Source organism: Pseudopodoces humilis, chromosome 1 (assembly GCF_049639895.1).
Source record: "Pseudopodoces humilis isolate 2021_Gansu_Grassland_sample_001 chromosome 1, ASM4963989v1, whole genome shotgun sequence".
Taxonomy (NCBI): Eukaryota; Metazoa; Chordata; class Aves; order Passeriformes; family Paridae; genus Pseudopodoces; species Pseudopodoces humilis.
Genome location: NC_142200.1, coordinates 130,798,723 through 130,826,565, shown reverse-complemented (window position 1 = coordinate 130,826,565; position 27,843 = coordinate 130,798,723). Strand labels below are relative to the sequence as shown.

The 27,843-nt window shown below is 36.2% G+C and overlaps 1 protein-coding gene across 4 annotated transcripts in view; it reads left to right on the top strand.

Moving 5' to 3' along the window:
- Positions 1-27,843, top strand: part of RUNDC3B (RUN domain containing 3B) — a 51,047-nt gene that overhangs the window by 19,135 nt on the left and 4,069 nt on the right. For all 4 annotated transcript variants that reach the window (XM_088061965.1, XM_014248797.2, XM_088061983.1 and 1 more), the window contains exons 5-9: positions 939-1,028; positions 4,141-4,221; positions 5,976-6,144; positions 10,904-11,061; positions 27,663-27,809. In XM_088061965.1, the coding sequence (XP_087918091.1) occupies positions 939-1,028; positions 4,141-4,221; positions 5,976-6,144; positions 10,904-11,061; positions 27,663-27,809 (645 nt within the window). The remainder of the gene's footprint in view (positions 1-938; positions 1,029-4,140; positions 4,222-5,975; positions 6,145-10,903; positions 11,062-27,662; positions 27,810-27,843) is intronic.

Sequence of the window (27,843 nt, the reverse complement as noted above, 5' to 3'; positions counted from 1 at the left end):
GAAGTCTTACAGATTTCTTCCTTCTACTGGGAACATCTGAGATCTTAGACAGCTCATCTCCTTACAGCAAATGGAAGTCTGTTAGAAAGCTGCAAAAGTGGGACTTTTCACAGCATGCATTATAACACAATTCAGTTTCTGGAGCTGTGCCTCAAAACATGTCTTTTCTGGATGTTCACCATCTCTGAACCATCCAGAAGCTTTCATGCAATTCTTAAAACAGATGGAGTTTTGCTAGGGCAGTATTGCTGGTAGTTGTCTGAAATATAGGTTGTATTCAGTAATCTGGCACCTTCTTGCACTCATTTGCTGCTAGAATGTAAAGGTGAACTGTGCATCTCGGTTCTTAGTAAGTGACATTTCAACCTTGCCTTTGGTACTGAGCACCTCTTGGTTTTCCTCTTACCAGATGTAATTCTCTGGTGAATTCTGGTGACCTTCCAGCAAAAATCTCCCCAGTATGCAATATTTTAAGAAAAGTTAAACTACCTGAAAAATAGCTGATTTGTGAAAATTTTTTTTAAAGAAAAATCAGCTATTAATAATGAAAATTGAAAATTAAACTTTAAAAGAACCTGCAAGTACAATTGTGAGAGAGAACTTCTTTTCATGTAATGGAATAATTATTTCTTTATGTACATGACATAAATTCTTCCTTATAGAGGTAAAGTATACCATACTTTCATAATTTTTTTGCATTTTATGCATCCTGTTCTGCTAGTTCATAGGTCTAATACTGAAAATTCTTTTTGCTTATATCTAAATTCTTCTGTGCTATAAGATTGTGGTGTTTTGTGCTATGCAGTCTATTAGTTTGCTTTATTTGAAATGAAATATGAATGACTCTGGGGTTCATGAATTGTTTTTATTTAAACTGGATTTCTTGAGTTTTCTGTTAAATATGAAAAATAGCTGAATTAATTTCTTTTTTGTTGAAGGAGGTTTTATGACGATGGAGCAATTGTTCTTGGTGAAGAAGCAAATATGCTTGCTGGTATGCTGTTGGGACTCAATGCAATTGATTTCAGGTACTGTATATGCTTCATAACAAAATGCACAGGAAAAGTATTTATAAATCAATGTATTATGGAAAACATTCTTAAATTCCTGTGGTACTTTGAGAGACAAAACTTGAGGCAAAGAGGAGGGCAAGAGAGAGATCTTGAATGGGTCTTCTAGATAAGAACCGAGTTATGCTTTTATATAACTGCATGATTATGGGGTAGTTTTTTCAGGTATCAAAATCCTAAAAGGAATCAGAAATCTAATTGCAGAAGTTAATTCAAACCTATTAAATGAAGCTGATAGGCATGACATCTTTTAAAGTTATTTTTAAACTGTAAGGAAAGCTGTGATTAAATACTTGATTATGTCCTGGTACTTGAGGACAGCATTGTAACTACATATGTAGAAAGTAATCTTTAACTTTATCACTTCCAAATTTGAAAAATGTGACCTACAAATGACTGCTTAATATCAATTTGTGTTAAAATTACCTGCAGCTGAACTGCTTACATTAATTGACCTTTGCAATTTCTAGCCAGGTTTTTGTAGGCTTTTCTATATGATTAATTCTGTGTTTTTGAGGTAACAAAGGTGCAAGTACACTCTAGATAATAAAAAACCAACATGGTATGTCAATGTACGTATATCTATTTTAAAAAAAAAACATCAGCATGATAGTTATAGTACCTATAAGAAGACAGAAACTGTCTGGTGCAAGACCTTGTTAATATGCCTGGTTGGGTCAATTTAGCCTCAGGCAGAGCCACTGGCAGAGAGTTTCATAACCCAGCACAAGGCAAAGGAGTTCAATAATGCTGTTCCTCATTCTTCTGTCAGTTCACTATTAGTATTTACCTTGCAGTAGTATTAATGCTTGTCACAAACCAGTATAGGAGGTAAACTGCCAGAAAACAGAATAGTAGCCTTGCTGGATGCATTGAGTGATTGACCACTGCCAAAAGGCTCTTCAGAGATTTACTGCTGTTTATGTACCTATGTGCCAGGCTTGTTAGACCCATCTATGAGCCAGCTTAAATTGTTGCAGAATGAAAAAACATGCCCAGTAAGAGGACCAGATAGTTCTTTCGATGTTAGCTAGTTTGGTTCTCAGAAGCATCTTATTAGTGGCAGAGATTATGGGAGAATAATGCTTAGAGAAGGAGCAAATAAGGAATGAGCAGAACATTTCCAGTGGTAAAGAGTATTTAGTTCAGCTGGCTGTGGAACTGCAGCTGGTTGGGGAAAAGAAAAAAAAGAAAACAGCCTAAAAATGCAGGTCTTGATGGCTGCTGAACCATCAAGGAGTCAGGTAAGTGCCAATACCATTTTAAGAAGGAGAATGTTACGTTTGCATTAAAAAAAAAAAAAGAAAAAGGAAAAATGGGTTAGGGAGAGGTTGAAAGCTCAGGATAGCTTATTTTTCCAGCACTGTGTCATTAGATTGGCTTAACTACATCCACAAAATATGTTCTGGAAGAACAGAAGTATGCTGCAGGATGGTAAGAGTGCTAGCCTTGTGTACAGCAAAATTCAAATCTTACCATATTTTATTAATTTAATAATTTGAAATTTAACTGCTTCTGTGTTAGCCCTGTACTTGGAGGGACTACAGCTATATGTGAATAAGTATTGCAAGATTAGGTCTGCAGTATGTAAATCCTCTCATAAATAGTCAACATCAATTTACTGTGTTTTTCTCTCAAAAGCCTTAGTGGTACATACTAGGGTATGAGAGCTTAGTTGTATGGCTGTACTTGTTCTTTCTTTGTCCTCTGATTCCTAATATAAAGCAACCTGTTAATGGTATTCAGACTACTACTTGGCTCTTGAAGACACATTTTGTGCAGCTTTTAAGAGTCCTAAGAATTTTCTGTGCAAAATGGCAGCTTAGTACTACAGGAGCATTTTTATTGTGCTACATATCACAGAATGTTTCAGGCTGGGAGGGAGCACAGTGGATTGTCTGATCCAACCTCCCTGCTCAGGCAGGGTTATCCTAGAGCACATGGCACAGGATTGTGTCCAGATGGTTCTTGAATATCTCCAGTGAGGGACTCCACAACCTGTCTGGACAGTCTGTTCCAGTGCTTGGTCACCTGCACATAAAGAAGTTCTTCTTCATATTCAGGTGGAATTTTCTGTGCATCAGTTTCTGCACTTTGACTCTTGTCCTACTGCTTGGCACCACTGAGCAGAGCCTTCATAGTACTGTGATTTGAATGGCTGAGAAGCCATAGCCATTCCTTGCATGTTATATATGATTTTTTTTTTCAAGTCAGTGTCTCTTATAAATGTTGGCTAGCTTATCTATGTGGAACTGTAAATACGAGTTTGGGCTGGAGATGAGCTTGTGTGAGAACATAGTCTGATCTTTTTTTTCTCCCCTCAGCAGTATGGAATTAGGTAATTGTGATCTTGGAGGGGTGCTTTTTTGCTTTCTTTGTTCTCTTTTTTTTGGGGAGGAAACAACAACAACCCTTTAGATGTACTTCCCAAATACCACTTAAATTACTACATTGTCAGAAATGGCACTTTGCAATTCAGTTAGCAAAAGCTATGACTTACTAGAATCTGTTTATCAATAACAGAGGTAGGAGGAATGAGGAATATGAGCCTTGTGGAAGTATGATCATTTTGTCACTTCTGTGATAATTAAACATGAAATCAATCATTTATTTCTAGTAAAAAAAATAATACAGTGTAAATGAAAGCTTTATAAAACTACAGCCATTTAGGGACATTTTCCAAAAGTTAGGTTCAGTAATGTACCTCAGCTTCCTGAACCTGATTACCTCTAAGTGTCTGAAAGGAGAAAGACCCTGAAATATTTTTGAGAAAATTACTTTTTACTTAGTAGAGTGGTTATATAAGCACTCTGCAAACTCTTTAAATAATGTTGAATGCGGAAAATTCCAAGCTTGTCCCTAATTCTTCTGTTTCTGCTGTTTCAGTTAGCTTTCCTGTTATTCTCTTGCCATCTCTTTGTATTATTAAGAATAAAAGTGAATGTTTAAAAATTAGGGTTTATAGCACCAAAAAATTACAAAAAATGAAGTTTCAGGTTGGTAATATTCAACTGTCACTGTCATTTAATTTTCTTGTAATAAACTTACTATTTTTGCTCTGTTTTATCAGTTTTTGTCTGAAGGGCGAGGGGTTGGATGGAAGCTATCCAGCTGTCATAGATTATACACCGTACTTGAAGTTCACCCAAAGGTATTTTTTAGCTTTACTCTGCTTTTTAAAATTCTATTTCTTTGGCAAAATTTTACTTTTTATTTGGCCTCTTATTTTTCATTTCATATGCACAATGATAATTATCTCTAAGTACAAACCCGTACACTCAGCTACCTTGCTCTTTCAGACTGCTGGAATTGTTACATGACTCATGAAATGTGAGTCATGCTAATTTTGTTTCGTTGATTCAGAATAACAGTTCAGTAGGAAACAAATGCTGCATCTCCTTTGATGATCACCAGACCAAAATGTCCTTTTTCTTAGGCCTTTTCTATATAGCCATAAAATTAAGAAGTAGTTATTTTGTAAATAAAAATTATATATACCCTGATAAATGTAAGATACGACGTAGGCAGTATAAGTACATAAACATAACATTAGCACATAAAAGAAAGTCGTGACCAATGGCTATGTAAACTGACTTTTTAGCTCCATTTTCCTCCTCTGATCAGCCTTATGATTAATAATAAAAAGAATTCTCACTATCTAATAAATCAAGTAGCAATTTGACATCACCACAAAGCATGGAAATTAATGATATATTTTCTGTTATTAGGTTTACCAAAATGAGAGAAGCAGTTTGGCATAGTCTTGAAGATGTACAACTGAGCATGAAACATCCTATTTACAGTCCTGAAGTTCTTACTAGCTTACATGTTAGTGACACAAAAATTGTGATTCAGTTTATATCATGGCAGGATCGTGGGGTTATGGAAATCACTACTTTAAAAAAACCTAGCAAACTCTGTTAGTGTAGGGGGAAATACAGTTGTAAGGGAAGATTTTCAAATGGGTACTGGGATAAATCAGAATCACAGAATTGTTAGGGATGGAAGGCACTTTCGGAAATCATCCAGTCCAAGACCCTGCCAAGATAGGGTCACCTGGAGCAGGAATGTGTCCAGATGTGTTCTGAATGTCCCCAGAGAGGGACACTCCACAACCTCCCTGGGCAGCCTGTACCAGTGCCCTACCACCCTCAATGTAAAGAAGTTCAGTTCATGTTGAGGTGGAACTTCTTGTGTTTTACTTTATGGCCATTGCTCTTCCTCCTGTCACTGGGCACCAGTGAAAAGAGCTTGGCGGCATCCTCTTGACACCAGCCTTTGAGATATTTATATGCATTGGTGACATGCCCTCTGTCTTCTGTAGACCAAATAAATTCTTGTCTTTGAGGCAGATGTCTGCATTCTCTAGCATGCATTGATTCTGGAAGATATTTTAACAATGAGTCTACTTGCTATGTAGGGAGATACATTCTGTGAAGTAACAGGCACAGGATCTTTGCTATAAACATAGATACACATTCTGATTTAAGTTTATCTAGATTTAACATAATAACAACCACTTTTTAGGGTTCCTGCTTTTTTATTTTTAAGAAAAATCTGGTTTTAGATATTACACTTTGCCCTGAATTTGTGCAGAAAAGGTTAAATCATCACTTCCTTAGATAGCTTATTGTAATGCATTTACCCTTAGTACTTAGCAAAGTAGCCCACATACAGTTGTCTAACTTGATGAAGATCACAAGCAAATTTTGCCCGTTTTTTAGGTGGCTATAGAAACAAAAGCTTGAAATACAAGTTGTGTTTAGTAATCCATCATATTCCAACATTTCAGGGCTTTTTTTATGTTTGCAGAGCTTTTTTAGAAATGCAATGTTTCAATTTAGACCAGAATTTGCATTTTTATAAGCACAGTTTTTGACTTGGCTAATAAATATGATTCTTCAGTTCTGACAGTATCAGCAGTGATGAAGAAGAGCTAAGAACGCTGGGCAGTAGTGGCAGTGAAGGCAGTACTCCAGAGAACATTGGTCCTCCTTTCATCACAGATGAAAACAGTTGGTACAACAAATGCAAAAGGGTAGAACAGAAGTACCGGCTTGCATTGGAACAGAAGGTAAAAGATTAGTTTTGTGTGGGGGCTATGGAACCAAAGCTCATCACCAGCCAAATGGTGACATATCCGTCTAACTAAAGGCAGGAAAATGTATTGTTAGATATTGTTTAGCTTCATGTAAGTGGTCCTAAATTTTATGATTCTCAGAGTATCCAAACATCTTTACTCCCTGATTTGAGGGAAAAGAGGCTTGAGAAGTTGGGGAAGAGAATTGCAGTAATTCAGAGCTCAGATTTCACAATCTGATATAGAAGTTTCGGCTTCTTTATCCAATCTTGGAGTTACAGACACTGTATCTCTAATGCTGTTAGGTTGTGAGCTTGAAGTTCACATGAATTTTCTCTTCCTTAGAAGCCACAGATTTTTATTGTTGTAGGTAGACTGACAGTTGAAGGCTTTTATGATGATAGTGATGTTAAACTTTAACACTAAGTCTTAAACTAAACAAAAAGGATCAGCAAAGTAATCCATTTAGATGAGAGGCAAAACTGTCTTCTCAGTGATACTGAGATGGGTTTTAGAAAATAGTTTTACAACTTGATTGAAGGAGAATGGGAAAGGAAAACACGAAAGGATGTGTTTATGTTGGATTTTAATTTAGGCAGCATATTGAATGTAATTGTAGAAGCCAAAGGTAGGTTTTCCATCTACCATCTGACATACCTTAAAAGTGAAATGAAATATGTGTCCAAACCTTTTAGTAATTTAGCATTTTCATATTAGCATTTCATGTTTAATATTAGCATATTACAGCTACGGTAATTAAAATGCATATTAGCTAGTAGAGAGAGAAGAGGGCAGACTGTTCACACACACTGAAGAAATAGTGCACAGAGAAAGAAAGGAGGGGTCAGGAAAAATTGCAGGAAAAAAATTTAACACCTGGTTGAGTTTTTTAAAATAACTATTAGTATTTTTAGTATTCTATTTTCCTAGAGTAAGAATCCGATTTTTATGAAACTCTGAATAGAGTAAACCATATGAAATGCTGGGGCCACACAAGGGTGCTTGGAGGTGTAATTATTTCCCTGAATATGGAACAGGTAGAATCAAAATCGGTTTATTTTAATGCACTTGAAAGAACATAGCTAGTTTTTCTATGTAACAGTGGAAGAGTCATATCTACTATGGAATAATAGATATTTAATATATATTTATATATTTTTAATTATGCATACAATTATTGCTTTTGTATTTTGGGTCTCTTAGACTTCTTGTTTTTGAAATATGACCTGAGCTGTTGCATCCAAGTTGCTGGTCCAATCTTCTCAGCTGGTATTATATTACTTTCCATATGGAAAGAACTCATGTTCCTGGGGCCCTCTCTTTATAAAGCAAAATATGCTATTCTAAAGGAATCTCTTCAAATACGTAAATGAAAACTTTTCTCTTGAACCACTGGAAGGAATTCTCATCCTTGCCAGACAAAAACATAGGATCAGTTTGAATGCACGCTCTTCCCCACCATGAGGAGAGTGTTGTCGGTTCTGTAGAAGCATTGAAGAGAACAAAATAGGGGGATATGTATTTTTCTTGGTACCTCCAAATGGTTCATTTCCAAGGATACTCCATCAAAGTTGTGACATACATGTGTAGAAAAAGTACTGAAACATGTAGCCCACATCCACAGTCAGAATCACTAGGAACCTTTATGTCTGCATAAGCACAAGGGTTGTCAGTGGCTGTAACAGCAAATGGTGATTTTGGTTTATTCATGAGTCTAAGATTTGGAACCATTCCCATTCCATGGAAGTTATTTCTGGTAACAGTCTCTTAATGAATTGCTAACTTCTATAGGTAACTAATGTAGGGGTGAATTTAATTCAGTTTTGGGATAAATCTTTGGAAAGTTTGGTGCATTTAAACAGTTTTCAAAATGGTAGCTACTCTGACAGCTGTTGACACGTTCCTAGTTGTTCTCCTTTGGAATATCTACTTGGAATTGCAGCAGCAAAATAACTATTTTTTTCCTGCAGTCAGAAAATTTTCTATTGTTTTCATTTGGGATGTGCCTGTCAAGTTTTTATGATTCACTTCAACTATATTGCATCTGTTCTATTACAACTTGAACAAATTACCATTAAGATGGACTAGGTAATAGAGCTCCTTTCCCAAGTGTTTCTGTCCTTTCCCTTTTTTTACAGTAATATGTTGCACCAACAACTGAGTTGCACTCAGTGCAGTAGGTACCAGTTAATCAGAGACTTTTTATTTGAACAAAGGGGCTTTCTGACATTCTGTGTGTTGGAAAACTGGGTGTGTGTAACAAGAAGACCAAGTTAAAAATAATGTCTTTAGTAACTGATACAGTAGGTTCTGGTGGATCCTACTTTTGCTCTATTGTCATTCATCTTGCCCAAACAGTGATAAATTCCTTTTGTGCCTCCCAAGTAAGTATGTTTGCTGCAGTCATTAATAGCACCCAGTTACAGTGTGACAAGCAATTGGATTGCAGCTAAGATAAAGGTCTCTCTTCTGAGCCATTTGAGAGTTACCATAGGGTCAGGTATTACTTTAGCAAGCTAAATCCTAGCATTGCTTTATTGGATCAGCAGCACTCCTTCTGGTTTTGACCAAGACTCCTTGGTTATCCTACTATCCTATCTTGGATATTTGACCAAAGCAGATGTGCAGGGAAGAATAAACAAAAAGCACACCATTATGCACCACTTCTTCTAATGCACTCGTGGCCAGTGTATATTAGCCGAGGGGCTTCCTGAAGCTAAAAGGTTTGTCTGTGTGGTAATCTGTGATAGATGTCTCTTCCAAATACTTGTCAAATATCCCCTCAATCCCATATAAAATTTCACCATCCAAACAATTTTTTTTGGCAAAGCATTCTGTGAATTTACTGTCTGTTGTGTGAAAAACTGCCTCCTGTTCTGTCTTTTGAATCTGGCTCCTAGGAGCTTGATTTCATGCAACCTAGCTCTTGTTTTTTGAAAAGTTAGGAATTGTCTCTTCCTTTCTGCCCTGCCCAGGCCACTGGAAATACGATGACTTCGTCTTTTCCAAGTTGTCTCTTGTCCAGATCAATGAGTCATACTTTGCACATTTGTTATTTATATGGGAGTTATTCCTTCCCTGTCCTGGAATGGTTTAAGCTGTTCACTTTTGAGTAGTAAACTAGTGAATTATTTGCGTACTGTTTATACTGGAATTTTAAATGCTTTTACTGATGGGATGTGCATCTCTGTGTCATTATAGATAGAGGTATTTATGTACATAGGATTATGTTTCTGATACTGGTGCTTCAGGTCTGAAATGGTTCTGTAAAATGGTTTGATTTTTTTGTTTTGTTGTGGGTTTTTTTGTGTTTTTGAGAGGCAGGAAATTAAATTGTTGTAACACATCATTTGTTACTTTTGAAGTGCTAGTTAGAACTCCAAGGAATATTTTAGGAGTCAAAATAACAGTTGTATTTGATGAGGCAGAACTAGGCATACTGAAAAGCTCTCAAAATTCCTTGGAATTTGTACTGAAACTAAAAAGTCCCTATCAAACTTAAATCTATCCAATGACTAGAACTATATTTAACAATAGGATCACAGAATAGTTGTGGTCAGATGGCATCTCTGGAGATTGTCTTGTCCAACTCCCCTGCTCAGAATAAAGTAGACTAGAGCAGGTTTTTCAAGGCCTTTTTCAGTCAGGCTGTGAATATCTTGGGGATACACATTCCCCAGACTGTCTGGACAACCCATCCCAGTGTTCATTTAATGAGGGAAAAAGGAAAGAGGAAAGAGGAAAGAGAAGTTTTCCTATAATTTAACTAGTTTTCTATATACTTGTATTTCAGGTTGTGCCCATTGCCTCTTTTCACTGGCTATCACTTCTGAGAAGAGTCTGGTTCCATCATGCATACACCCTCCCATTAAACTCTGATTCACATTGATACAATTCTTTTTCCTTTTTCCTCTTCAGCCCTTACCTGAGCAATCCCAGCTCCTTCTGTTCCCTCTCATACCGGAGATGCTTCAAACCCTTAACGGTCTTTGTGGTGATGAATTACACTAGTAGCATTTTGTTACCAGCTAATGTGAACCTGTTTTCTTAACAGGAGTTGAGAACAGACACACCTATTCTGTGTTTCTGAAAGCTGCCTTGTTTTTAGTACCTTTTTTAAAATGTGGGCACTTACAAAACAGTTGCACATTTTTCCACAGGTTTCGAAGGAATGTGCACAATTTTATGTACTGTAGACTTGCTGTACCTGGTTTTAATTGACAATTTCTAAGAAGTTACTAACATCTGACATGCTGGAACCTTCTTTGTCATTTTAACGTGTGATTCAGAAGTTCAAAGAAACTTTAAAATAAGATTGGATATTTTATTCATGGTAATTCTGGATCACATTCATTAACTATAAAGAACCACGTAGATATATTCTCCTCTTACCCTTGTGTATTCACAATGTTCAGCTGTAGAATTCTGATCTTTTTCTTGTACTCGTGACAGTTGTTTTTTAAAGATGAATTAGTGTTTCATGCTGGTGGCTTTCCTGTCTTGTTTTTTCATCCATTTTTCTACTCTTGTGCAAGAATATAAATAAATAATGATTTTCCTGTTACCTATTAGGAAATCTCAAACTACTCTAAAGTCAATTTACTAGTCTTTTTAAAAATAAATAATTAACAAGACCTACAGCAAACCCAAAATAAAATCATATACATCATAAAGCAAAAAATATCAACATGCATAATTAAAAGTGGTTCTGATAGTGTGTTCTTTAAAGTTTTCTAATAACTTACATTTTCAGGGTTATCTTGAAGAATTGGTTCGACTCAGAGAAAACCAGCTGTCTGAATCTGTCTCACAGAATAAACTGCTGTTACAAAGAATTGAAGATATGGATCTAGCCCATAAAATGGAGAAGGAGCAGCTGGAATATATCATTGTGGAACTGCAAGACCAGTTGTAAGTTAGCATAATGGAGAAGCATTGCTAGAGCAGTATTACTTAAATTATTTAATTTATATAACTATATAATATGTAGTTTCTGAACCTATGGAAATGAGTCAACATCTTAAAGAAATTTACGTATTTTGTTTTTGTTTTTTTTTTTCTGACAAGCCTTAGATTTGGGAATGGTTCCCTGGAAACTGCAGTAGTGTAAAACAGAATAATTCTGAGATTAAATACTTAATCTTTGTTTTAGATCTGAAACAGCTTACAGTAAACTTGCTTAAATTTTTTACATGTTTTTATACAATGTTCTTTGTATTTTATTACTTTCAGTTTTAAGGCTACCCCTGAAAGCATTGAAAACAGATAACTTTTGAAGATGATTTTTTAAAAGTTAGGCAAGAGAGGGTAAAATATATATTTATTTTCTTTGGCTAGATGTTAATTTATTTGTGATGGCTCAGACACAATAGAAGTTCATCTGGTAGTCCTAAAACAATTCAAACTGGAAAAACAGTTCACTATCACCCTTTCTTCAATGCAAGTCAAAATTCTATAACAGAAGAAAGCTTATTTTTTATTAATAGCATCTGCAATTTCTGGTATGATAAATATTTGAGTACCTTATGATCATTACACAGTTTATCCTCTCTGCCCTGTCTGTTGGGTAGGGAGGTTCTCTCCTTTGCAGAGACATTCCCACCTTGGATGGGTCTCTGAGCAGCCTGGTCTAGTGGAAGGTGTCCCTGCCCATGGCAGGGTGTTGGAACAAGATGATCTTTAAGGTCCCTTCCAACCCAAGCCATTCTGTAATTCTGTGTTTGAAGACTCAGGCGGATGGAAGACTCACTGTCTGGTGATAGGTTGCCATGAAATTGCCATAGGGTGCACCTGCAGCAGTCGAATGTTCTGTTCATAACAAATATAAACCAAGTTATTTTGCCACAAATCTGGATTAATTTATAAATGTATGAGCCCTGGAGTAACATGGCAGCCATCTGAGATCTTTGAAACAATCCATGGTAAAGAGAGTAGATGAAGACACCATCCAAAAGGATCTTTTCTACATAGTACTTCAAGCCTGTAGGTAAAGCTTTTTTTTTTTTTTCCTGCTGCTCTCTTTCTCATGATAGATCATTTTATTGCCAGTGATTAAAATAGATTTTATGAAAATGTTCAGAAGTATGGAATTGGCATTTTATTTAGGCCAAATGCAGAATTGAGTAAGAAAAAAAAATGTTTTTCCAAGTTATTTTTCCCCCTCTGATAGACTGCAAGTTTTTGAGACATACCTGTTCTTGAATTCTTCTTTGAACTTACTGATATGCCTAATGATTCATGTTATACTGCTTTGGCATCCCTGGTTATTTGGAGGAGGTAAGGGAAGGTGTGAAGTCATTTAAACCAACTCTGATACTGGAAATTTTGAAAGTTCATACCTGCTGTTAAATTTTAGCTGAGATATATGTAGTCAGATTGCTCTGAAGATCTCGGTCTTTCAGGTTTGATTTTGTTTGATGGCTTTAATATGTAAAGGCTCAAATTGTGGAATAACCTCTGTTGTATCTTGACAGTGTTCTTGTATATCTGTTTGTGAGACACTGCAGTCAGGAAGTCTGAACTGTATAATTTTACATTTTTATTGTTGTGAGTGCAGCGTGCCTGTCAGATGAAGGAAGGGAAGAAATATTCCTAGCAGGTTTCTAATGGTCAACATCAGTCATAATTAACTTATTCTAATCATATTTGGTATTTGTGTTGGGGTTTTTTATTCCAACCAAAGGTGACCTGGCAACAGAATGTGTTGTATCAGTAATGTGTCTGTAATGAGGCATGAGTTTTGGCCAACTGCTTTTTATGGTCCAGCCATTTTAGAATGATGTTAAAGTAATACCAAAACTTAGTGTTTTGTTACGCTACCATTACTAGCATTTTGAAGTAGTGAATGTATGCTGTAAACTGACTTCTTCATCAGCAGATAAGAGCAAGTTTGGGACTGTAATTTGGCCCAAGGCATACTGCATTGCTGTTTGTAAAACACTTTGGGATCTGGTTTAGGATTGTTCGCTGTATAATTGAAACTATTATAAATAAACATTCTATGCTTTTGTTTTAGTGATGCTCTTCTATTCTACTGGCTGCTGTTCTTAAGTTAGCAAGGTCTGTGACTCAAAACTTCTGTTGAGTAAGGTTTCGTTGTGGTTTCCAAAATGGTATTTCACAGGCTTGCAAAGCAAAATGTTTTATGTGTCTTGTCAGTGGACTTGACAGAATCTGAGTCTATATCTATTTCTGCCTTCCCCCACCAAAATAAGAAATGTAAGGTAAGGAATAGAGACCTGGCTTTATTGACAGTACAGACTGTTCTTGTTGCTGACTTAGAAACCAGTTAATCCAGGATCTACAGATCAACAAGGCCTTCAGGTTAAAAATTAGATTTCTTACACAGAAACTTTTCTGTATGCATGTTTACTAACAGGGTTTGCTGCAAAGCATGAAATAAATATGGGAATAGGAGGTCAGAAAAATTTGGAAAGAATTTTTCATTTACAGCTGCTATGTCTCATATTCTACAGTTTTCGGTATTCTTTGTCTCACACACTTGAATATTCAAACTATAATGAACAACATAGTTTCCAATTTAGTTAAAAGCCATTTTACAGATCTCATGAATACCAATATCTGGAAAATGGTGAAGCTGGAAATTTATCAATTAGTTATTCACAAAAGAGTAATCTTTTTTTGTGTCTCTCAGCTTAATTGAATTTCTTAGCAATATGCTCAGCCATCTGGGGATTGGACTTCTTACTTTGTTGGCATGTCAAATCAAGTTAGAAAAGTGAATATGCAATAGACAACTTGATTATTAGTTCAGCACATTTACGCTAATACACAGCTCATCAGGAAGAATGTTCTCACTGGACATTGGGAAACATTTCTTTACCCAGAGAGAGGTCAAACACTGGAACAGGCTTTGAAGAGGTGGTCAATGCCCCCAGCCCGTCAGTGTTCAGAGGCATTTCAGTTGTGTGAATTGTAATAATGATGAGCCACTCAGGGCCTTCATGTGTTTCTTCAGATGTAATCACTGTGATGTGTTTTTTCCTAGGACTTGTTGTAGTTGAACACTACAGAACAGTGCATTTGGCTCCATTCTTCTCTAAGAATAGTGTATTTTTACAGTGAGGATGAGGCAGTTCTAAAGGCCTTAAAGTACATAAAAACAGCAGCTCTTAAGTGCTTGAAAATAACAGCTCACAGGAGGACAGCCAGGAGAAGCCTATGATCCATGGCATGCCTCGATGAAGAAAATAGTTTGAATTCTGTAACATTCAAATTGCAGAATTGTGATTTGGAGGGAGAGAGATCCCAGATCATCAAGGAACTGCATCCTGGAGTATTCAAAATGTACAGAGGCAGACATTCCTTCCTCCTCTATGTTTCTGCAAAGAAATGTTGAATGTCTCTTAAAGCACAGAGAGACATTTGATCACACACCCCATTAAGAGAAAAATTCTAAGCACCCCCACAATGTAGGTATAATTATTTATAAATTATATAAATATTCTATTGTGCTATTTATTTACATTCTTAAACATAAAAAATACAAATTGAAGAGTATACGATAAAGATGAAAGAAACAAAATGTTACATTTAAAAAAAAATTATAGCGGTACAAAAAGGATTTTTTTCCAGTAACTCAAGGGATTATCTTCTGCATCTCACTTTAAGACCATTGCCTTGAAGGACTAGTTAGCTCAAAGATGTGACTGGGCAAAATCTGGAATCCCTGGCCCACAATATCCTTGCATTGAAACTCTTTAGCTCAGCTTGAACAGGCTTTTTCCCCCCTTAGGGTGATTCTTAGTCTTTTTTTTGACTAACACACTGCCTGTGTTACAACAAACTCTGCTTTTATTACTTTAAAGTTCAGATTCTGCATCTGAAATTGATATTTGTATATGTTAAATATTGATGTATGATTACGAGAGAGATTCCATCAATTTCCTGATTGGCTCATTTCCTGCATATTGATCTCACTGATGTTATAAAAATTGATCTCACTGATGTTATAAAAGTTTATCACTTTAACATAGAACATCCTTTTAAACAAGGTGAAAGGAAAAAAGAAAGCATTGTATGCAAAGCAGAAAAACTCTCAAAATGCTTTAAAAGTTTTTTCTTCTCCTTTGATTTTTGCTGAAATGAAAACAGTGATTTGCATTATGTTTACCGCTACAGGTTTCCTCCTAAAGAATTTCTTCAGGTTTTCAGGTTGGGGTGCCTGGTGTAAGATGGTACAGCCCCTTTGTCCCAACTGGTGTATTATTTTTATCAATTTATCACATTTATGTGAAATTTATTTTGTAAATTGAATGACTATGCTGTATTTTATACCACTCTGTTCTTTATCTCCCTCTACTGTTTCTTCCTAGATCCTTATCTTGATATAGTGTTCTGTGGAGGGAAGAAAAATTAGGGGAGAAAAAAGTCAGTCTTCCATGTTTGGAATTCTGTTACTGGTTAAGGCACAGATAAGATAATTATAATTAATCAATATAAGATTATCACAGATAATCAAATTAAATTGGAGGGAGACACATACTGAATTAAGCTTGACTGCAACTAAGAAATTTTTTTTGTGTGTTGTTAAATCTTAAAGATAGGTTTAATTTGTCTGGCTGTTCCTTCAAAATTAATTCAAAATTAGTCTTTTCTAGGTCCAAACTGCTTTTCCTCCATTTTTTATGTCTTAATACAGCTTAACTTTTTATTATATTAATACTTAATATTTTAATATCCAGCAATACTGCATTTTCTATCTGAATAATACAGATGTCTTTGTAAAGACAGGAAATGACAGTGTGCCTGCAACCCTGAGCAGCTGGTTTTTTCTCAGTGATATTCTTTAATTGCAGTCAATGTGCTGTGTATGCCTTCACACCTGAGGTGTGCACAGCCTGTCACGCTTCCCTCTTTTCCAGGCATTGTCTGCTGGAGTACTCTGTCCATACTTTTTCCTCTATGTTAGCTCTGCATGGAGCTCAGGGTAATGCTCCTTGCCTTTCAGAAAGGTCCATCAGCTCATTTTCACTTGAATGTAGCACCTGAATGCAAGTTCTGTGAGCAGTGTGCAGAGTAAATTCAGATGTGTTTACCTCCAGGCAAAATTAGCTTTTCTGTTTCAAACACACCGTGTCCTACCAGATCTATTATGGACTGTGTAAAGGAAGGTACGCTATGTTCTCTGTAGCAAAGATGATTTCTTTTCAATGAATGGTCATGCCCCATTTGGTTAAAAAACTTGCTTATGAAAATATTATCTCTGCTTGTCCTCACTTTGTCAAGACGCGCTGGAGTCTGCAGCGTGCTGCCTGTGAGCAGGCAGGGGAGGGTCAGAGAGGAAGGCACAAAGCTCTAGAGGATGTAGGCTATAGCTGTGCTGTCAGGAACAAAGCAGAGAAAAACTTCTCCAAGAAAATGGAAGCAGGAGGGTGTGAGCAAAGGCTTTGAAGTCTAGCTTGTGTTTTGTGTCTCCTTATGAGTAAAACTTTAATGTGGGTTGCCTGGCTTTGTAATCCTAGCTCAAAACCTAAATTGTCTGGAGAAATAGGAAAGCTGGATCAATTTTTTAGCCCTTTTGCCTTCATTTCAGATAGTCCTCTTTTAAGGCTTCCTCTTTTTTCAAAGAAACTGAATTCCTCAACTGCTTAAGTACAGTAAATCCAATTTGTTGCAGCTGCTTTATTTCCTCACTGAAAGGAAGTTGAAGATTAAAATTTAATCTTCGATCTTGGCAAGTTTCTTTCCTAGAATGTGAAAACTGAGAATACTAATCCTTTCCTTTTAAAGCTCTCATGGATCCTGCTATCAAACCCTAGTTCACATTAGCCATGCTTTTACTTGTAATGCTTCCTGTCTGTCCTCTGCTTCTCCCTCAAATTTGAGCAGCAGTTTGAAATCCTTAGTATTGCAGTCTGGTTGATTTTCAGGTCCTTTTTTCAAATTGTCTGTGTGTGTTTGAGGTTTTTTTTACAGCATAGAAAAAATATTACATATTCTGAGAAATGTTAAAACTTGTTTAGGCAGTGTTTTGAAATTTGTTTTTGTGTAATTTTTTTCTTTTCAAGTTTGCTGCAGTATTGTAATCCCATTCTGTTTTACAAGGGTGTGAGTTGAGAAGCAAGAAGGGAAGTTCTGTTTTTAGTGAGGTGGAAAACCAAGAAGACATGGGTGTTTCCTTTTTTGCAAATATAACTAGGAAAAGTTCAGCTGGGCGTAGGACATAGACAGAGAGACTCCTGCAATTCAGAGAGGAACATACAGGGCAAGGTACAGAACTATGCACAATTAAACAATTTGCAATCAAGCCTCCAACATGATTATTCTATTCTTAGAATACTACCACAGAATCCACGTGGGTTTATTGTGCAAGGGGAAGCCAAGTTCCTGGGTTGACAACAACCTGAAGAAAAGTGCTTACTCTAAAAGATGCAGTAGATAGGGAAGCATTTATTTTTAAACCCTCACATTTTAATATCTCATTCTGAACTATTAAAAAGGAGGGTTAAAAGGTTTATTTTAAAATAAACCTGAACATTGTAAAAAAAGTTTAAAGCTTTTGAAGCTATTGGTGTCTTCAAGGATGTGTTGGAATTTTTACAGCAAAATGTTTTCTGACTCCAAAATGAAAAATACTCCCTTTTGTGAGGAGTCTGCCTTCTGCTTCCTTCTTCCCTGCACTCCCCTTGGTGTGCTAGAGACCCAAAGGGACTTTTCTTTCACTATTTTGTATACTTAATGACATTAGCATGGCAGTGTGTCCCCTTCTAGGAGTCTAATATGTAATACTAACATTTGTTTTTGTAGTGGCATCTTTTCTCCCATAGCTTCACTTCTATGGATAAAGGCATTGCATAGAAGTACCAAGCAAGAAACCTTTGAATGAGTTACTTGGACATCAGCACCTTATGCAAAAATTCCAAATTCCAGAATATTTGTCCAATGTAGAATTAAAAGATTGGGAAGAGAGAAAAGTGAGGCCTTTCAAAATAATAATAATGGCAAGTTTTGAGCCTCTGAAGGCCTCGGTACAATGCAGTTGCAAATGATGTGCATTCACAGTTGGAAAGCATATTGTGTAGCTTAAGAATTTCTTCCTCTGTTAATACACCTGAACTGTGGCAGAAAAAGAATACTTGCTTTGGCATAGCAAGACAGCAGACATCATGTCCTCCTCTTCTAATTTCATAAAGAGAATTATCTTGTGTCTGGAGCCTCAGGTGAACCTGAGGCTTTGTTTTCATGAAAGTTTGAATAACTTGATACTGCAAATGGAGGGATTAGAAAAAAACAGGTAAAAATGATGGTAAGTCAATCATGGTGCATAATCATTAACTGCTGGATTGCAATCACAGAGCCTGAATTTGATCTCTTTGTGCTTGATCTGTTTAGATAAATAACCTTGTATTTAACCATTTAACAATTTGCTTCTGAGAGTCACAGGGTTTTGTGATTAATTTCTTAACCTTCATACTCATCTACTGTACACTTATTTCTATATTCCAGAAGATACTGATGGGAAAAGCAAGTATTTCATATTGCTTATACATAAATGAGAAAAGTTGAGCAGAATTTAATTTTTCTAATATATTTAATGCAAGTTACATGAATTTCAATACCAAACTAAATGGGCTTTAAATGAAAAATAGTAAGAAAAAATCATCATTTTTTTGAGGGTGAAAGAACAGTGCCAAGTTAGAATGGGGAGGAGAGACTACTTCTGTATTTGCAGACATTACTTTATCATTGATTTACTGAAGGAATGAGTATCTCTGCAATTCATCAGACAAAAGGAATTTATATTTAAATATAATCCTAAATTTTGAATTTATTTTACTAGATTTATTGGTTTAAATAGATCAGGAATTAAGTTTCATCAAATAAAAAGTATTAGAAAATTATTTTTATACTTTCATAACAAAATTATAAATTTCTCTAAAATACAAATAGTTTGTTCAAAAGAAGGATGAGTTCCAGTTCAGTGTGCATAGACACAATTGAAAAAATGTTGGAGGTTTTTTTAATTATGGGTGATATTTGTAAATTCAGGTTACAGCTTGTTTTTCCAGTTTTAACTTTGTGTCTTGTGTTTCTTCGATATTTTGTTAAAGTAAAGCACAGTCTAAATGAGTTCTGGAAAGGCTTTAAATAGATAAAGTGAAATGCCTGAAGTTATAACCAAGAAAATACAACCAGTGTACTCCCTGATTTCCTGAGCAAGAAGCTTTTAATAGCTGCTGTCCTGTTTTGGCAAGTGGTTGAGATATAGACAGGTGTTTTTTCTGTTGGTCATTGAGATGCTCTTATGCAACCACTTAACATTGTAATTTTTCATTATGTTGTTATCCAAATTATAACTCAAGTTGCTTTGGCAAAGATTTTTATTTGCAACCATTTACCCCCTCCCATGTCCCCATTTCTACTTTTACTCTCTGATTGTGGATTTTTATTTGGAGCTTTTTTTTTACCCCTTTGCCCTTGGATCAGACTTTTGCCCTCCTCTTTTTTTATTCTGCAATTTCTAAGATTTTGAAGCTCTGCCTTACTGTTTGCATAGTCTGGCAGCTCTGTGAATTCACATTCAGCTTCCAAGAAGGACTTGTATTACTCAAGGCTTGCTGCTAATATTTTAATTTTTTGTTTGTAATTAAAACCACGGCATTATGAAACAGCCTATATGTGCTAGTTTTGGCAAATAATTGTGTGTATGTAGAAGATTAATCTTCTAATTACCATGTTGGATAGCTCTTCTGAAACTCTTGCTGGCTTAACATGATAGCAAAATTTTAAAGAAAAAATGGTCATTCAGTCAACCCAAAGTTACTTATCCATTTTGCGGCTGTTTATCCTGTTTTTATTGAATTCAAAGGAATCAATTTAAAATGACAGAAAAGTTATTGAGAATACCAGTTTTCCTGATCTGTTGAGAAAGATCTTGATTTTTTTTTTCTCACACCCTTGTAGAAATGTTTTTTAAAAGGAATTCAGCTATAAACAGATATGTTGTATTTACATCCCTGACATAAGGGAAAAATAATCCTTGTATGACAAACTGAGTTTAAGAGGATATTTACAGAAGGCAAATTAGACAATCCGTCAAAAGAAAGTTTGTTTGCTAAGAGTCCTCAATTTCCCAGCAGAGAGGAACTGATAGTTGAAGAACTGACTTTAAACCTGCTCTCTGCTTTTTCAGTAGTTTGGTTGCTCATCAAGTTCAGTACTCTTGTTTTCTGTCAAGACCTACTGTCTGGGAAAACTGGCTGTGTTGTGCCTGTTATCCTCTTCCAGAGAATCAGGCCTGGTTATTTGTCCACAGATGTGAAGAGTGTCAGTCACTTGCTGCAGTGCTATTTTAGTGAGCATATGCAAAGATAACTTATTATGGTATGTTTTGATCCATTCTGCATGTCTGTGTTCAGAAACAAAATCTCCAGTTAGACTAGAACTCAGGAGTCCAGCTCCTGGTATTTCTGACAGTATAAACTTCCTCAAGTTATCCAAAGGTCAAGGAAATCAAAGGCTGTATAAAATTGATAATTAATTTTGTTAGGATATAGTCCAAGATCTCTCTAAGAGACAATAAAGGAGGATTAAAAAAATGCTGAAGAAGCTGCAGGGATGTCTGTTCTGTGGCACAGGTAGTGCCATTGCTGTGACACACGAAGATCTGTTGGTCAGAGTAAGAAAATATGTTGCAGTAGGACATTACTGGTTTTTTTTCACTGCAGCAACTGCCTTTAGAAAGTCTGCTGGGATCTAACTGCTCTGGCATCTAGTTTGGGGAATAGTGTGTCAGTGTACAGGGCACAAATCTGAGAGAGATGCTGTATTGCAGCATCAAAATCTACTGGTAAGTAACTCGTTTTCATACCTGTGATCTAATTTCTCTAAGTCCAATGACATACCAGTCCAGACAGCTCACTGCTGTGCTACAGTACTGACAGCTTGGGAGTTCCCTTTTTATTTTGGAGTTGCTTTTACAGATTTTAGTTATATTCATGTATGCTATCAATTTGAGTTTGCATTCCACATCTCCTGTCCTAAATAAAGGTTTTTAAAGCTTGTTCTTTCTTATGCAAATGTTTTTATTTTTTTTAAGCTTTTATTTTCACTTTTACTTTTCACTGCTCAGGTAGTTCTTGAACTGGAACACTCATCTGATGTAATTCCCTTTCTTAGGGAATTAGTCTGTTTGGTTTATTTCCTGTCTTCATCTGCTGGTAGGAGGGCAAATTGCCAACTGGACTGGCATTTTCTGGATTTGGAGAAATTAAACTTGCAGGTAAGAAATTACTAGTTTTTCATAGGTATAATTGGAAACAGAACTGACTTTTGTTTTATTGAACAAAAAAATCTATGTAAATGAAACTTCTGGAGTAGGCTTCTAATGAATTGAAATTGGAAATCTGGTATAGCTGAAATGAGACCAGAAATTTTATGTGGTTATGCAGGAAAGGCTTTTCTATATTAGCTAGGGCTAAACTTGAGATTAAATTTTATTTACTTATTTATTTTTAAATTCACAGAGATAATATAGTTACAGTATCATAAGTGCCCAGCTATAATCACTTATATAATTTCTGTTGTGATTGCAAGAGCCCAACATGCAGGTTGTCTTCTGTCCCTCTCTCACACTGTTAATTCAGGTCACACTTTCAAGGAGCAGAAGTCTTAGATGCATTAATTCAAAGCAGTAATTTCTTAATCTATTGAAAGGCAGCTGAGCTGCCAGAAGCAATACTAGTGGGTTTATCTTAAGATAATCTTATCTTAATACTTTGAGGGTTTATCTTAAGAATTAAATTTTAAAAATGTAAACACAAACAAAACAACAACAACCAATAAAGCTTAGTAAAAAAGAAAATTAAAATAGCTATTTTTGATGCTTCATTTACACAGTGGCCTCTAACACGATTGTGCCAGAACTGAAAGGCAGCAGGGTAGAAATGGGCAGTAATTTGTCAATTGCATTTTACTGTTTTGTGTGTACCATACAAAAATATATCCTTTATGTGCTTAATACTCTCAAAATAATAAATCATTAAATAAACATCTCAAAATAATAGAAGTTGAGGAAATCTGCAAGTAGATATTCTGGAGAGTACCCAACAAACACAGGGCAAGTGAACAGTAGAGGAGAAGGATGTTTATTGGAAGAGTTCACTAATCTCAGATTTTCCAGCTTCTTAAATACACAATTAAAGAACTGAAAGTCAAGAGCATGCAGCGGTATTTCTGGGAATAGCTGTGTAAACCGGACGAATGCTCTGGCTGCTCCTGTTATTCTTGAATAAACATCTAAATTTACAGGCCTGGAGGGAGCATATGTATCTGCAGACACTTATTTCCACCCTGGTAGTATGTTAGTATTGATTAGTTAATGATTCATCAGTAATCTTTTGTAATAGGCAGGAATTCTTTAGCAGGATGTTTTTACTGAACAGGTGGGTTTTTTTGTTTTTGAAGAGGAGCCTAATTTTAATAGTAGTTCTTGGTATAGACAACAAAATATACAAATGTAAGGCAAATATTTATTAGTTTTTAATCATGTACTTTAGCAGTAAGATGTTCTCATCTCTTTTGCTGATTGTTTGGCTAAACAAATTATTACTTGCAGTAGTATTTTCAATTTGTGTGGAGTTTTTCTTTTTTCAGATATTAAAATACTCCCACTACAGTTTAATTGTCATAAATGTTATCCCAGGACAACATGGCAAGTGTATATTATACTTCCCTTATATATATGCATTGTGGAAAAATCTATGCTCTGAAGGAGTACAAAGGTTGTTTGGTAATTTTAAAAGAAATGCCCTGGTTTCAGCTGGGATACAATTATTTTTCTTCCTAGTAGCTGGTACAGTGCTGTTTTGGTTTTTGTTGAATATTCTTTCTCTGCCTATCTCTTCACTATTTCTTTATTTTTATAATGTTTGCAGAACTTGAAATCCTAAACAACGTTATCTTACAGAAGTGTTGGTTGGGATAAAGACTGCTAAGGGTATAACTGTTTTCTTTTTGCAGATTATGAAGCAACTACTGCTACCTTTTGCCAACAGGACTGTAAAGAGATGGAAATAATTGTAGACACAGAATATACCAGTTAGTTAGATGAGAGAGGGGAAGTTCACAGGCTCTCAGACAGTCAAGAATTTTTTCATGTCTAGATTTGAGAATAAACCCATTTATGGTACAATCTCCCTGCTCTCATGATAAGTTCTTACCTAATCTTCCTACACTGCACAAAACTTTCTGCACTCTGCAGTCCCACTGTGTTAGTCCAGGACGCCCTGTTCAGCCATATCTCACACACTGCCTTTCATTCAAAAAACAGCCACTTGCTTAAAATTAAAAGCAATCTCTTACTAAGATCCACTGTATTCTCCATGTACCAACTGCCAACTTCTCAATGTACCAACTTCCTGAGAGTATTACTTTTAGCCACTGTTTTTGTTTTGTTTTCCAGATGGAGGAAAAGGAGTTAACAGCTTGGTGTATGTGCTTGTTTTCACACAGATTTAATTGTATTTCCTTGTTTTTTAACTTCTTCCTTTAGTAAATTTTTTTGCCTCTCTTACTTACCCTCTTTTTTTTTTTTTTTTTTGGAGTGTCCTTGTTTTTACTCCTATATTAAGTGGCTTAACATACCATCTACAAACCTTATCTTGCATCATCCTTCAATCCTCACAGCTACAAAACCAATAGAACCATGTTTTATTGAACTTTTTTAAAAATAGAACTACATACTCATTGCAGTCCTGGTGCGAGGAGAAATCCTGCCTTAAACCTTGCAGTGCCTCTGCACAGAGCTGTCCTGCCTGGTTACAGTGTTTGCATTCTGGGGAACAACAGGACTACTGTAGAAATTAATTCAATATGCCTTGGATAAAATAAGTTGTTCTCCTTTGAGAGCTCTTAACCTCTAGAAAACATTTATTTTGTCTGAACAAGAGCAGGACAGCACTAGATAGTCTTGCACAGCTTTTTTTCACATTGAGTTTTGGAATTTATATTTGCTTTTTTCATTAAAACTTGATCATATTTTCTTCCCTTTTAACTTTTTCCTGTAGGAAATGCATTTGTTTCCACCTGTTTTCCTGTATTTGAATATCTGCAGGAGGATCATTTTTCCTTATGGTGATTAAGCGTGTGCGGATTCTGTATGCTGTGTTGACATGGCACTTAGGGACATGGTTTAGTGGTGGACTTGGCAGTAGTGGGCTTATGGTTGGACTTGTTGATCTTAAAAAGTGGATTTAGAACCACCACCAGCCTAAGTGGTTCTATGTTTCTGTGCAGTTTAATACTTTGACTCTTCAAATAAGTCTGGTTAAAGAAAGGCAGTACCCATTTTTGCATGCCTTTATAATGGCTTTCTGCTGCAGAGGAATCTTACGATACTTGAAAAATGTCTGCATAAGAGCAAAGAGCTCAACAATCTACAAAGCTGATGAATTAGGTGGTAACTAGTAGCATCTGGTGTGAATATTTCATCTAACTTTCTATTGTCTGTGCTACTATTTTATATATATTTGATACTGTGTTAGGACTGATTTTATAATTTCAAATCTATTTTTACATATTTTTAAAGATTCAAAATAAAAGTGTTAAGAGGAGAATATTTAGTTCTGTGTTCTACTTGATGCCTGGTTTTCTTGAGCATGGTGGAGTGGTTTAAGAAGTGATTAACTGAAACTATCTTTAAATGTTTTGTTAAAATTCCTGGAAAAGTTTGGTGAATTTCTTTGTTCACACAGAAAAGGTGAAATTTCAGGTTAGTAGGGTGTGAAGATTTGTGTAATATAGAAATAGAGATATATTCAGTATAGAAACTTATGTCAAATGCAAAATTTCCACTATTAGCAAATTGTAGATGTGTGTCTGTGATAATGTGTCTGTGATAGCGTACAGGGGTTGTCCAAATGGAAATTTGCATGTACGTGTTACATGTGTAAATTTGCATTTAGGCACTGTGGGCATAGTTGCTCATATAAACTGTGTCCTGTTATGAAACTTCTGTGAAAACATTCAAGTTGTCCTTCTGAATAAGGAGGTGATGTAATGTACCTGGCAAACCTCATAAGAACTTGTTATCTCACTGTTTCAGTTTCCTCAGATCAAGAAACTGTAACAGCCCTGTGTAATGCTTGATGTTCCCCAGGGAATTAGGGTTATTATTACATGGGGAAGTGAATACCATGCAAAGTATTTGAAATTATTGAGAGCTTTGGGTTAGGAAAGTGGTTATTCCTGTAGACCTCTTGGAGAAGAGGATGAGGGTGTTGACCTCTGGGTAGAAAAGCTGATTGTTTACTTTTATGAATGTTGAGGGAATTAGTCATTGTGAGAGAAGTTTCTTGAAACTAGTTTAATCAGTTTTAATCACAGGTGTGCTTCATCCCCTTTTCGTGCAATAAAACTGTGAATCTGTCTCCTCTGTCAAACTCAGCTGCTAAAAGTTTCATACTGAGCTTTCTACTGTCTTGCTTTGTTTTGTGGAAAATTTTGGCTCTTTGGGCACTGTTATTTTTATTTGCCCTTACAGAGTTTCCTGTCTAAACAGTTCAAAATACCACCTGAATAAAAACCGTACTGTAAAAATAGACCTGTTGACAATGTTATTGGAAAATTCACAGAAATGTATGTGTGCCATAAATAGTTATTTAATTTGCTGTGTAGTTTGACATTTTGGATAGCAACATGGCATTTGGCTTTGAACTTCTGAGTACATTTCATGTGGAGATGAGCAAGTTAGCTTTTTGCTTCAAGCCAGAGATAGTCAAACTCCTTGTAGAGCAACATTTTACTATTGTCTAGTATTTTGTGGCTTGGAGGACTTACAAAATCCAATTACAAAATGCTATTGCTTTTCTTTCTAGTTACTCTACAGCAGCATAAGGGCAGATTAAAGGTTGCCTTGCGCTATTGGAAAAAGGCTGGTCTTGTCTTGAGCTTAAAAAACTATGTACTTATTTCGTTGTGACTTTTGGCAGGTGATTTCCAATACTGGCATATTGGTTTCTTCATTTCTAGAATTTAAGAAAACTGATTTGCTTTACTGGGAATATGAGACAAAACTAATTTGAGCATTTAAGGTATTCAGTTTACACTTTTTATATCAGTTATAGACATAGTTGCTAGAAGCTAAGGTGGTGGAAAGCAGAATAACTATGTGTTATATTTTGCCTTGAAAGCATACAGTGGAATTAACGTCTGGTTTCTAGTTCATTCTGGAAAAGTATTGAAGTGGGGATGCAAGGGTGTTGAAACTGCAAAAAAAATTGGTGTCAAGGGAAGCACATCACATTCTCATAGTGGGCTTGCAAATAGCTAGCCTGTTAATTATCATTATGGTGGCAGAAAGAACCTTTTAAATGCAGTTGCCTTTCTTTATTGCTTTTGTAGAAGGATTCAAATGTCAATTTTTATTTTTTTTTGTTCCTAAATATGTCTCAATATGTTTCTAAGTTGCTTCCCCTGGGAAAAGCGAACAGCTTAAGATGCTTTGTGAAAATTGCAGTCTGTTGGTCACTTGAAGTAGAACATCTGGATGGTCACTAGTGGTGTTCCCCTAGGCTCAGTTTTGGGGTCAGTCCTGTTTAACATCTTCATTGATGATCTGGATGTGGAAATTGAGATCACCCTCAGTAAATTTGTAGATGACACTAAGTTGGGTGGGAGTGTTGATCTGCTGGAGGGTAGGAAGGCTCTGCAGAGATCTGGACAGGTTTGATCAATGGGTTGAAGACAACTGCCTGAGGTTCAAGAAGGTGAAGTGCCAGGTCCTGCCCTTAGGTCACAACAACCCCCTGCAGTGCTACGGGCTGGGCGAGGAGAGGCTTGAGGGCCGTTTGGCAGAAAGGGACTTGGGGATGCTGGTTGACAGGTGGCTAAACATGAGCCAACAGTGTGCCCAGGTGGCCAATCCCATCTTGGCCTGTATCAAGAATAGTGTTGATTGTCCTGTACTCAGCGCTGGTGAAGCTGCACCTCAAGTACTTTGTTCAGTTTTGAGCCCCTCACTCCAAAAAGGACATTGAAATACTGGAGTGTGTCCAGAGAAGGGCAGCAGGGCTCATGAAGGGTCTAGAAACCATAACCTGTAAGGAACATCTTGGGGAGCTTAGGGGTGTGTTCAGTCTGGTGAAGACTCAGCAGAGATCTCATCGCTCTGTACATGCACCTGAAAGGAGTTTGTAGTGAGTGGGGGTCGGTCTCTTCCACTGTGCCTGCAGTGACAGGACCCAAAGAAATGGCATTGAGACTTAAGAGAGGAGGTTTTATATTAGAATTTTTTTTTCACTGTTCAGGTGGTCAGGCTGGAATAGGTTGTTCAGGAAGGTGGTGGAGTCACCATTCCTGGAGGACTTAAAGAGACATGTGGGTCTGACAGTAGGTAATGTGGTTTAGGGGTTACAATGGCAATGCTGATGGTTTGACTGGATGATCTTCAAGGTCTTCTCCAACCACAATGACTCTATGATCTTCTGTGTCCTGGTTTTCCCTTCACCTTAACAAATTGCGTTTAATAGACAATTGTTTTGTGTTTACAGAACTGTGCTAAAGAATAATGACTTGAGATCAAGACAAGAATTAACTACTCACCTCACCAATCAGTGGCCTTCCCCAGGAGCTCTGGATGTCAATGCTGTTGCCTTGGACACTCTACTCTATAGAAAGCACAATCAACAGTGGGATGAGTAAGTTTCATCTTTATTTTGATTCCCCCTTAGA